The sequence below is a fragment of the Ctenocephalides felis genome, unplaced genomic scaffold, assembly GCF_003426905.1.
Source record: "Ctenocephalides felis isolate EL2017-DRISC unplaced genomic scaffold, ASM342690v1 CF-g0.4_SCAFFOLD_00845, whole genome shotgun sequence".
In the NCBI taxonomy this organism is placed as follows: Eukaryota; Metazoa; Arthropoda; class Insecta; order Siphonaptera; family Pulicidae; genus Ctenocephalides; species Ctenocephalides felis.
In genome coordinates this window covers 78921027-78933955 of record NW_020536999.1, presented here as the reverse complement: position 1 = coordinate 78933955, position 12929 = coordinate 78921027, and the positions used below count along the sequence as shown (strand labels likewise).

At 40.9% G+C, this 12929-nt stretch overlaps 2 protein-coding genes across 2 annotated transcripts; both read right to left on the bottom strand.

Annotated features, from left to right (window-relative positions):
* Positions 1-8357: 8357 nt before the first annotated feature.
* LOC113390375 lies at positions 8358-9185 on the bottom strand. Its single transcript, XM_026626858.1, has one exon. The coding sequence runs from the start codon at positions 9183-9185 to the stop codon at positions 8358-8360; it is 828 nt and encodes a 275-aa protein (XP_026482643.1).
* On the bottom strand, positions 9182-9760 carry LOC113390359. Its single transcript, XM_026626857.1, has one exon. It carries the CDS (start codon positions 9758-9760, stop codon positions 9182-9184), a length of 579 nt encoding a protein of 192 aa, XP_026482642.1.
* Positions 9761-12929: the final 3169 nt, after the last annotated feature.

Below are 12929 nucleotides of genomic sequence, written 5' to 3'. Positions count from 1 at the left end.
TTTCAAAAGAATGATAATGAGCGCTACTAGTGAGAGCGGTTGTAACTAAGAGCTGCTTCCTAATTAAACGGCCCAAGTGGTCAAACTATGCCCCTGCCCTTACCAATTCAATCAATGTGATTCAATTCACTTCATCTCATGATTTAATATGAAGGATGGCCAAGTTTTCATTTTCTAGAAGACTTTGGAGATCACCTCTTATAGTCTCTAAAAATATCTAGATCGATAGATTCCACAATCTAGATCGTGTGAATGAAGAAGGGACCCTGGCGCGAAGTTATTGCTTCCGTAATCCCGATCTAATGAGATTTTTCTTTAGCAATTTTGTCTTTCAAAATCATGAGGTTACTATCTATCAATATTGAGGGAATTGCGAAGGTATAAAGGTGTAACCCTTTTAGGCGGGGGAAAATGTTTGACCACCGCTGCGTTAGGTGGCAGCCCTGAAAATATTCAATTTCAAATTAGGCCAATTCAAATCGGTCAATTCGTTCGTTCGTTTGGTTAATTTCCGATTTATTGTGTTTAGTGTGTTAAAATCCTTACTTTTCCTGACAATTATAATTATATAGTTTAATAAACAATACTTATAGTTTAGCTTAATATGTACATATGGTGTTAGATGATTGGGTTTGTGACTTTCATGTAACTAACTTTAATTTTTATGCAACTACTCATAATAGGTTGAGGAAAGAGACATCCGTTAGTTTTTATTTAAAATTTTGATTTACCGGTTTTAACTGTTTTATGGTCAGTTTTTAGCTCTTGGGCGATGTTACATCTGCTAACATGCTGTTTAACTTTGATCATTTCTCCGATTTTATTGATATTTTGGACGACCCGGTCTACCTTTGCGAGGTGCATCTTTAACATCAAAAATCCTTGATCGAAAAATCTATGAAACCAAAATTGCACATAATTGTCTGTTTACAATTTAAGCCGTCTCTGGCTTGCATTTTCGCCTTTTTTCAAATAAATTCAGTTAAATGTACAGAAATATCTCTTTGGGGGCGTCCAATAATCACGAGGTTTGGCCGGGGGAGGGATGGTTTGACAAAAAATCACGAAATATCACGTAAAATATCACGAGGAATATAGTAAGATATGACGTGTACTTATTTTTTAATTGAATTATTTTTAAAATCCAAATATTTAAAAAAATCAAAAATTTTACATTTTTTTTACGTAACTAAAAATACACGTGATGTTTGGTGGGGGAGGGCGGGGTTTATTTTGAATATTACTACGTATCACCAAGGGGGAGGGGAGGTTTAAAAATCCTTAAAAAATTGATCACGTGATTAATGGACGCTCCCTTTGTTCCATTTTATTTTTAACATCCTGTAACTCACAACTGCATGCACCACACAGAAAATAGCAAGAGAAATTTTTTACTGCGAAGTGTCACAGTTCATAATGTTATAGAAAAAGTTTCTGATCCACCAAGATGCTGCCCAACTCTTTTAAGTAGTACATATTTCGCGGATAATGCTGTTTAAGTGTTAAAATACTACTGATCACATCCGTTTAATGTCAAGTTCACTAACTTATTTGTTAGCTATAATTTATATGAATTTAACGGTATTGTGATCAAGTATTTTAAAAAATCAATGGTGTATGCTCTACACTGAGATCGAGGCAGAAGTTGATATTCAGTGCTATTACTTTAATTTTGTTAATTTTTGTAATATAAAAGAGTCTAACAAGTCCGATAATTTATTGAGGTCGCCCGATCAATAGGTTGGCACTCAAGTTGAAAGTGAGGTTAAGTTTTTTATAGCTTTGAAAAGTTCACACACTCTGGGTGTTGTCAATCTACATCCCCAAGTATGTTTTGCATTGAAATCTCCACCACTTTGTTGGCCAAAATTTTCATAAATTTTTAATTAGACATTTAATATTTAGACCGACATAATACTGCTGCTAAAGATATTTTTTTCCATGAAAGATTTACAATAATGGTTGTCCCTTACACGTAATCTTCAGAAATTATTTGATAATGCTTGATTTTAGGTTTTATTAAAATATGCGTCCCTGCTATATCTAGTTAGCACATTATAGTCTTGTCTATATCTAGCATTATTAACAAACATGGTGAATTTCTTGTTATTTCTGAGAAGATGTTTTACAGCTGGTATCTGTAAGCTTATAGTTTGCGGGCTGCTTTTCTCCATAAAGTGCGCATTTTATATTTCGCTTACTTCGAGCATTTACCCATCTACAATATTACTTTATATTCTATGCAATCTCTTTTTATATATCCTATTTTTCTATCTTATTTTCTGTATACATAAAACTAATAATAAAAATACACTTATATACTAATTTTACATCTTTGCAGAAATAACACAAAATACTGTAACATCTTATGTTTTGTAACGATGAACATAAATTAAACGGTTTCTGAAAGTGTTTCATATTATATAATTTATCAAACAAAATGTTTTTTTCCTCTCATAAATTGTGCATTCTAATACATGTGTTTGCATGTTTCCGCTGCAACACCACATGTACATTGGTCTGATGCAAAAAGTTTCAACCGAAACAGATGAGATGGGTTTAATCCATGGTTTAAACTTAATCTTGTAAGCAACCATAATTATGGTTACCAGCACTCTTCTATATTTCTCTTTAAATCGCTTCTGCCATAATTTTTATTCACTACGGGGTTAATTCCTCTGTAATATTTACCACGCGACTGGTATGGTACATTCCGTCACCTGGAATGTGACGCTATTTGGTTACAGTTTATTTACACATTAGGCATTAATGTTAAACACTTATAACTTCACACATACTGCAAAATGATGTATCCGAGCCCACCTTTTGTCTCTTTATTTCAATGACATAATGGTCATATGCGTATTATTTAACTGTTTGTCACACTGTGCAACCTCGAGCTGTTAAAAGTTGCGCTATTTGGTTTTCCAACTTTTATAGTCTAATTTTTCACCTTAGCGGTCCAACCGATCTCTAAGAAGGAATGGACCTCCCTCTATTTTTAACTTCCCGTAGGGCAAGTTATAGTAATCGCAAAAAAAGCAAAAATGAAAATTTTTATATATCTTTACGTTTCAGAGGTTTTTGAACAGTAGTGTGGGATTTCCACCCACTAAAAAACCTCCTCTCCTCATTTCCCCGCATATGATCACGGGGAAGACTGGGTCGGAACCGCGTTAGCATTACTTCAACCCAGTCCGTTTTGCGTCACGTGACGTTAGCTCCTAAGTTTATTGGTCCCTCTCGGCGATTTTTGCTGTCAAGAGGCGCCGTGCATAAGCTGCTACCTCGGCCCAGTTTTCCTTGCTTTGCAGCATGGTATTTACAATGTTCTGGGGATTAAGGGCCCTTCCCAGGGACAATTCGGTGTCAGCCCTGAAGTTCTTCCAGCGCGTGCACTTAAAAAAGGTGTGCTCAGCATCGTCGGCTTTTTCCGGACAGTATTTGCACGTCGGTGATGTGTGCAAACCGAACCTGAAGAGATATGCATTGAACGAGCCATGACCCGTCATCATCTGAGTTAGAAAGAAGTCTGTTTCGCCATGTTTCGATATTAGGGATCAGACACGCTGTCCATCTACCACGATCAGACGCCTGCCACCTTACTTTCCATTCCTTCAGGGTGTCCTTTCTCACCATTGCCCTCGCTTCGCTGGCATTGAGGCCTCCTTTTTTGAGGTTATACAACGTGGCCCTTTCGATCGCCAAAAGGTCTATAGGCGGAGCTCCAGCTATAACAAGCACTGCGTCTTCGGAAACTGTGCGATAGGCACAAGCCACTCTAAGTGCTCCTCGCCGCTGTACTGCTGCCAGTTTCTTACGATACGTCTTCTGTTGTAATGTATGCGCCCAGATTTCCGCTCCGTAAAGCAGGACTGAGTGAACCACCTCCAGGAGAGCTCTCCTCTTTTTGGCACGTGGGCCGATAGTATTGGCCATGATTCTCGATAGACTAGACACAGTCTTGCTAGCCCTTGTACACGTGCGTTCCAAGTGTTCATGGAATGTCAGCTTTGCATCTAACTGAACGCCCAAATAGCGGACTGACTTTGTAGACGTCAGTGTTAGTCCGTCGATGATTGTACTAAACGGTTCTGGTAACCATTTTTGGCGTGTTAGGACTACCATCTCCGTTTTCTCTTTGGCTAGCTTCAGCCACAATAGTAAAATATTGTGGCAAACGCTGTCTGCCACAATAGTAGCTGCGACATCATCCGCAAACCCTGTGAGATGCACCTGCGGGGGTAAGGGAATTTCGAACAGCTCGTCATAGTCAGCGTTCCACAGATCAGGTCCCATAACCGAAGCCTGTGGTGCACCAGCTGTTATCTTGCGGCTCACTGTTCCCTCAGTGGTTTCAACGATGAGTACTCGATCGTCCAGGTAGCTGTCCACCATTGTCAAGATGTCATCTTTCACCCGGAATCTCTTCTCCAGCGCCTCCAGTATATCCTTCCACGATGCGCTGTTGAAAGCATTCTTCACGTCCAACGTGAGAAGTATACAAACTTTCCTAGACTTTAGGCTGACAGCCCACGACTTTGTTGCGGTTTCTACAACTTCTCTGATTGCATCGATGGTTGATTGCCCTTTCCGGAAGCCGTACTGGCTTGAGGAGAAACCTCCGGAGGATTCAACATCTTTTCGAAGTCTGGCTTTGATAAGTTTTTCAAGCAGCTTCCCAGTTATATCCAGCATACACAGTGGTCTGTATGATGAAGCTGTTATCGGAGGTCCCTTTCCTTTGTCGAGAAGGACGAGTCTTTGTCGTTTCCAGACAGAAGGGAACGTTCCGGTCACAAGGCATGCATTGTAAGCATTCAACAGGATGTAAAATTCCTGTGCAATGAGCTTAATCACTTGTGTTGGAATACCGTCAGGGCCGGGTGCTTTCCCTAGTTTCAGGGTTTTTGCTGCGGTTTGCAGTTCCGAAACAGTGAACTGCAACACATTGGTGGTGTTCTTGTAGCGACTCTTCTTCCGCGCTGGGTGGTTTGGGAAGAGCTCGGTAACGATCTGGTTCATCATAGCCGGGCTTTTTAGCGGCTCTGGTAAGGTTCTACCCAATCCTTTTGCAACTATATGGTAGGCTTTGCCCCAGACATCGTTATTGAGGTCGTTGCAAATTTCTGCCCACAGCTTGCCTTTACTGGACTTGATGGCTCTATTGAGCTCCTTCTTGGCCGCCTTGTACTCATTGGAGTAGTAGGTCTGAGCTGGGGAGTGCTTAGCAGCTCTTGTTGCTCGTCGTCGGAGTTGGTGACATTTTTTCCTCAGCTCTGCGATTTCGCATGTTCACCAATATGCTGGCCGGCGCAAGTCCTGTGTTTTACGACGTGGCATAGAAGCATTGCATGCTGCGGTTATAATCTTCATCGTTTTTGTTACAATGTTTTCCGTCTCGCTGCTGTTAGTTGGGAACGGATGTGATTCGAGTGTCACCCACCCCCGCGTGAGGGATTCTCGTAGAGCATCAATGTCCAACTTCCTGGTATTCCAGCTGCATCTTTCGTAATCTCGGTGTACGTGGTGGGTAGTCTCTTCTATCCAGTAGATGATGGATTGATGATCACTTCCAGTGTATTCCTCGGAGACCTTCCAGTCCTGGATTCTGCTGGCAGTTTTTGGAGTCGCCAGAGTAATATCGAGAATTGACTCTCGATAACCAGGTCTTCTAAATGTCGACGTCACTCCAGTATTCAGGACTGTAAGATCGAGCCTCGCTGCCATGTCCGTAACTTCGTTTCCTTTGGTGTCTGAAAAATCTGCGCCCCATTCCGCAGACTTAGCATTGAAGTCTCCAGCTATTAAGACTTCGCCATTAAATCCACAGATGGTGTTCTCGATGCTGGTCAGCTTCTGGCGGAACACGCTGATTCCTTCGTTGGGAGATAAATATACGCTCATGATATACATTTCAGGGGTTTTTATACAGACATAACCATCCCCAGATCCGGTATCTACGGGAGTAATCTTTCGAGTCACTAACCAGATAGCTGCTGTACTCGTCTTATCCACGTACCATGATTTAACAAGGGCGCTCTGGTACGCGCTGGTAAAGTAGGTTCTGCGCAAGCGAACATCTATTCAAGTTTTCTGAAGTATTCGTGTCATTTCTGCGCTTTCGTCGCTTCCGCTAGGGCGGCTCTGCATACATTACATGCACCCGAACCGGAGATATGGCACACGCTATCTTTGTCTTTTCCATTTGAAGTGCACAGAAAGCATTTTGGTTGTTCCGTGCAGTCTGCTGATTTGTGGTTCTCGCCACCGCACTTATAGCAGCATTTGCTCCGATCTGGTCCTTTACAGTAGCGAGACTGGTGTCCAAATCCGAGACATTTGAAGCACCGAGGTACTCTTGCCACTAATCGAATGCGACAATTCACCCATCCGTCCGTCTGTGTGTATGTATGTATGTATGTGTGTATGTATGTATGTTTTTTTTTTTTATAGAGGTGCGAAAAAAAATCTTCATAAGACACCGCCATCGTTGATACTCCACTGTCCATCCTACAGCAGACAACGACGGACGGCAGTGTGGAGATTTTTACCCACTAAAAAAAACACTCCTCTCTTAGCATTACATCAATCCAGTCCGTGCTGCGCCTTGCGACGCCTGTTTTCGACTACTGGTCCCTTTCTCCGGTTTTAGCCTTCAAAAGATGCTGTGCATAAGCTGCTACAGCTGACCAGTTTTCTTCTTGTTTCATCATATAGGTCACAAGACTTGAGGGGGTGAGCCTGGTGCCTATAATGTGCTCGGCGTTGTTGCGATATTCCTTCCACTGCCGAAATTTTGCGCCGATAAGTCTTTTGCTTGAGGATATCTGCCCATATTTCCGCTCCGTATAGCAGTACAGAATGGACTACCTCAAGCAAGACTCGTCGCTTTCGGGTTCGTGGTCCCATGCAGTTAGCCATAATCCTTGACAGGTTGGATACTGTCTTGCTAGCTTTTATGCATGCACTATCGAGATGTTCACGAAAGGATAGCTTCTCATCTATCATTACTCCCAGGTAGCGCAAGGCCCTTGTCGACGTCAAAGTTGTCTCTCCCACGTCTACGGTGAATGGTTTTGGAAACCATTTTTGTCGGGTCAAGACAACCATCTCCGTTTTTTGTTTGGCGAGTTTTAGGTGGTGTTTCTCAAGCCAGGTCTCTATGGTGTCGACGGTCTCTCGAACGAGTAGTTCAGCCTCCTCAATGCTGTCCACTACGATTGTGGCTGCGACGTCGTCCGCAAAGCCCGTGAGTTCCACCTACTTCGGCAAGGGAATCTCCAGGAGCTCGTCGTAGACAGCGTTTCACAAATCGGCTCCTAAGATTGAGCCTTGAGGTACCCCAGCTGTAACCTCGTGTTTTTGATGACCTTCCGTCGTTTCCACTATCAACTTTCTCCCATCGAGGTAGTCGTCTATTAATCCTAGATTTTCTGGCTTTACGTCAAAATTATGCTCTAGGGCGTGTAAAATATCCTCCCAATTCGCACTGTTAAACGCGTTTTTAACGTCGAATGTGAGAAGGAGACACACTTTACGAGCTTTAAGACTACCACGCCATGCTTCTCTTGCTGTTTCCGTTACCTCCCTAATCGCGCCGATCGTCGATCGTCCTTTTTGAAATCCGTGTTGGTTCTTAGCAAAACCTCCGACGCATTCAATGTCGTTGCGCAATCTGCATTGAATAAGTTTCTCAAGCAGTTTTCCGGCGATGTCTAACATGCAGAGTGGTCGAAACGACGATGGCGTTACAGGGGTTCCCTTACGTTTGTCTATTAGGACCAATCTTTGCCGCTCCCAGACCGTAGGAAAGGTGCCGGTCGCCAGACAGGCATTGTAGGCGTTCAGAAGAATATACGGAAATTCCAAGGCTACAATCTTGATCACTGAGGCTGGGATGCCATCAGGGCCTGGTGCTTTGCCAGTTTTTATGGTTTTCGCCGCATCTTGGAGTTCCTTGACAGTGAAGGGCGTACTTCCACTGTTTTCCATGTATTGTCTCCTTTTCCGTGGCGGATGTTTAGGGAATAGTTCCGCTACGATAGAATTCATCAGAGCAGGAGATTTCGGTGCTTCTGGTAAAGCTCTACCAAGTCGTTTTGTAACGATTTGATAGGCTTTGCCCCAGAGATCCTTGTCAAGGTCATTGCAGATTTCCTTCCACAATCCGGCTTTAGCTGCTTTTATGGCTTTATTTAGGCTTTTTTTGCCTGTTTGTACTCGTTTGTATACAAATCTTGGTAGGGGGAGCGTTTTGCAGCTCTTGTGACTCGGCGACGTAATGCGTGGCATCTTTTCCGTAGTTCTGCTATCTCTGATGACCACCAATATGCTGGACTGTGCACACGCTGATTTTATGGTTGTGGCATAGAGGCGTTACATGAGGTGACAATAGCGTTTATAGTTTTAAGAACCGTTTCTTCCGTTTCTCTGCGGGTACTTAGTTTTGGATCAGCTTGGAGAGTAGATGCGTTTTGCTCGAGGGCTGCTCGCAACGCTTCTTGGTCAAGCTTCTTGGCATTCCACCTTCGTTTGCAAAAGTTGCTTGGTCGAGTCGGACCGAATCCAATACTAAATGTCACATGTTGGTGATCACTGCCACTATACTCTTCAGATACAGTCCAGTCTCCAATCATGTTTGCCGTCCTTGGAGTGGCAAACGTAATGTCGAGAATAGATTCCTGATACCCTGGTCTTCTAAAGGTTGTAATACTTCCAGTATTTAACACAGTAAGGTCTAATCTTGCAGCAAAGTCTGCCACGTCATTTCCTCTAGTGTCCGAGTATTCGGCCCCCCATTCTGCCGATTTCGCGTTGAAATCACCAGCTACAATGACTTCTCCGTCAAATTTGCCGAGAGTGTCTTCTATGCTTGCCATTTTCTGGCGAAATACGCTAATCCCTTCATTTGGTGAGAGGTAGACGCTTACACAGTAGGTCGTGGGAGTCTTGATCCAGACGAAACCCTCGCCGCTTCCGTTGTCGTTGATGGTGATCTTCTTTGAGTTTGTGATCCATATTGCTGCCGTGCCAGATTTATCTGCGAACCATGCTTTATTCTGAATATTCATATATTGCTCGCAGATAAGGCAGATATCAATCTTATCTTCAAAGATTCGTTGGCGCAGTAGATTCTGCGCCAAGGCACATCTGTTCAGATTACCTTGTAGAAATCGCGTCATTTCTGTTCTCTCGTGGCTTCGGCAAGTGCTACACGGAATGCTTTACAGGTACCGGATCCGGCGACATGGCTCCCGCTGTTTCGATCTTCTTTGTCTACTGTACATAGAAAGCATTTTGGCTTTTCTGCGCAGTCTACAGACTTGTGATTTTCCCCGCCGCATTTGTAGCAACACTTGCTTCTGTCTGGTCCCCCGCATTTATGCGTTTGGTGTCCGAAACCGAGGCATCTAAAGCAGCGGGCTACTTTAACAACTGGGCGAATGCGACAGTTAACCCACCCAATTCTTATGCGGGCCCCATTTAGGGCTTTGATTGCATTAGCTTCGTCTATCTCACAGAAGGCCGCTCGTTGTCCTCTTGATGTGACTTTGGTCAAGTTCACTCGTCGTATTTCCAGTTTTGTCGTAAAGTCCCGAATGAGTGCTTTGCAAACGTCATTTTTGGTAGAGACACCATCAAGGTCAAGAATCTCTATCGTCGTCAGCGGCGTCAGTGATTTCACTGTTCCTATGTTTTTAGTTGCTGCCCTTACCGCAGCTGCAAAGGCTGCACTATCTTCGGACTTGGGACTCATTTCCAGTAATACACCTCCATTTCTTGTCTGTTTGATGGACTTTATATCCACGCCAGTCTCTGTCGGGTTTACTTTTTCCTTGATCTCCTTAAGGATGTCAGCGTACGTTCGTCCTTCAGCTGGTTGAACCAGTATGTATGTATGTATGTGTATGTATGTATGTGTGTGTATGTATGTGCGGATACAAATTTTCGTCGACGATTTCGGGATCACGGATCAACCGATTTGAATAATTCAAAAAACATTCGATTCGTATTGATAAGGAGACGTGCTGATTAGTTTTTGGCGAAGGCAGGTCTAGCCGTTCCGAAGATACGGGGCAAAAAGTGCCGAAAACGGTAACTCAGTTTTTAAGAGAACGGAGCGTCCGATTTGAATAATTTCACTTGTATTGACAAGATGAAGAAACGATAAAATTTTCATGAAGGTAGGTCTAGCGGTTTCGGAGATATGGAGGAAAAAGTAAAAAAATGAGCCATTTGGCGGTCAAAAATGATCATTAGACATATGCACATCAAATTATCAGATGTTTTATAGAGATTTTAACAATAAGTATACATTTTTTTAACTATGGGTTCCGTACCAATGCTTATGCATTAGACATTGACGCGGGGCTTACGCGCTTTATATTTTGTCCCTATGCAGTTAAAGCAGTACGATTGCTTTGAAAAGAAAGTTCAGATCTTCCACAATATGTCAAAATAAAGAAAAAAAATTTATTTCAAAAAAAAAAAAAAAAATATTTTTTTAAAAAAAAATTTTTTTCAAAAAAAGTAATTTTTTGTCCAATTTATAGTTTCTCAAAAATCTTATTTTTTGAAAGTAATTTTTTTTTTCAAAAATGTTAATCGTTTTTAGAAAAATAATAATTTTTGGTACGGGAAGTTCCAGCAATTTGCCTTAAGGCACGATGCCTTAATTGCCTTAAGACAGAATTCCACTTACAGCTAGTTATAATTGGAGCGGTGGTAAAGTCATGGGCAGTCTCAGCCACGATCTTACATAGCATGCTTAATGTGGTGTTCCTCAGTGTTAGCTCGTGGAGTAACTTGGGGATGCCTGCAGTTTTTAGCGCGAAGAGTTTTTGTTGCGGCTGAAGAGGTGCTTTGGTCTGCAGTTTCGGCCTAAGGTCGTGCAAATTTGCTCTTTTGGGTGTAAACGAAATCCCTAGGATTTCATATGTTATTGTGGCTAATTCATGACCGCCAGACTTAAATTTAATTAAGTTCTTGTCAACTATGAACTTTTTTGCATGTGGTATATTTCTTATTGCTATTGTAAACGATTAGTTGTATCTAGCAAGGTTTGCAAACCTTTTTCTGTAGACGCCACTAATATGAAATTGTCGGATTTTTTTTTGTTGGAATGTCTTGTAAAATTTCTTATCGAACTTTTATCCTCTAATAGTTCTAGACTAGTGGTCGGGAAAACGGGGTAAATTATTCCAAATTTGGTAAAAATTGATTTTTTGGGGGCAAAAACAATGTATTTTCTATTGATATTCACTGTTTTTGCTTCGTGGTTGTCCGTATGGGGGTAATATCAACTGAAACAGAAATATTTTGAGGTGATGATTAAAAAAGATTCCTGGCCGCTGTTCTAGACCTTTTTGCCAGATATGTAATAATTCCATATTGATAGAGACCACATTAATGGCTTCATTTAAATCGCCTTTTTTAATATAAATTACTGAATCGGCTGCATATGGTAAGATCTTGGTACCCTCCAACTATATATCTCACATATAGGCCTTACAATAAGGGGCTAAGAAAGAATAGCCCATTGATGTAGTAAACCTTGGGTAGAACTCTGTTTACTCTTACATTTTCATCTAGTTTCACTTCAATTTATCTATGAAAAGTTTAATAAACTATATAATTGATTAATTTTTTTGAAAAACCAGTGATTAAATAAGCTTTCTGTCAAATTTTGTGGCACATGATAACAAGCCCGTTTGATATCACAAAAAAAGCAACGATGTAACTGTTCCTTTAAAAATAAATACCCAAATCGTCTTGTCCTTGACCTCTTCTAAAACCAAACTGACTTTTGGGAAATAATTTATTTTCTCTGTCCACCACTCAATTCTAGTTTTAATCATCCTCGCAATACATGTACTTAAAGTTATTGGTTTAGCTTATGAATTTGTATCTTGAGGATTCTTCTTTTTAATTAGAATAATTATATATTTATTCCAAACTGATATTTCTTTTGATGTCCTTGGTCCATGTGTATTCTGAAGGATAATTTTTAGACGAATATGACACCGAGAAATTTATTGTTTTTTTTAACTTTAATTCTATGGTATTTAGTAGTTAGTATTGTTTGGTATCTCTATCTTTCTGTGTCTTGTGAAGATCTCTATTAAGCTCTTATCACCCGACAACTCGAGTCTTTTCTTATTGAGCCAATCGTGAAAGTGATCAATGTTGTGACTCATCACGATCATAGGCTTCCTAAGGGTTTATATCACTACGCCATTTGCGAGTTGTAGAGTTTTAGAGTATGTTTCCCATGTATTTTATATATTTTTTACGTAATGGAATGTGGTAGACCTTTGTCGGTCCTATCATGCTTTCATTTATTCGAGGAAATACCTCTTACTCTCGTACATTAGCAGTAATAGTTTATGAAATTTTCTGGTAGTCTGATATTAGTAAAGTTGATTACCAACACTTCTGGTAATACACTATCATATGCGCCTTTGATATCGCTGAAAAAAGCGAAGACATAATTGTTTTTAGCTAATGATAAATATATAGGTTCTAAGTTAGCGCAGGTTTCCATTCCCTTTCTAAATTCATACTAAGATTTGGGGAGTATTTCACATTTTTCTAAACACCATTCCAATCTTTTTTTAATCATTTTATATTTGACTTTTGAAGAAAGAAGAAGATATAGGTCGAAAGCCAAAGATATAGGTCTGTATGAAGATACCGGATTTGGTTTTATGTTGGCATACAAAGTCTTCAGGCTTGTCTGGTTTCCTTTGTCTCTCCTGTCTAATTATCCTTGCTCTTGTCCTCGTTTCCTCAAGTCTTCTAGGAATATAACGAGGGGGCAAAGCACCCACAACAGGTTTTCTTTAATCACTCCACAATTGATAGTTGGAAGATAATAACGGATGCAATAAATTACATTTAACGAATTTTAAATATTCAATGAGCAA

What these genes read in the sequence shown, in the direction of transcription:
- LOC113390375 (XM_026626858.1), bottom strand. Translation starts at nt 9,185, where the DNA reads ATGACGCGATTTCTACAAGGTAATCTGAACAGATGTGCCTTGGCGCAG.
- LOC113390359 (XM_026626857.1), bottom strand. Translation starts at nt 9,760, where the DNA reads ATGAGTCCCAAGTCCGAAGATAGTGCAGCCTTTGCAGCTGCGGTAAGG.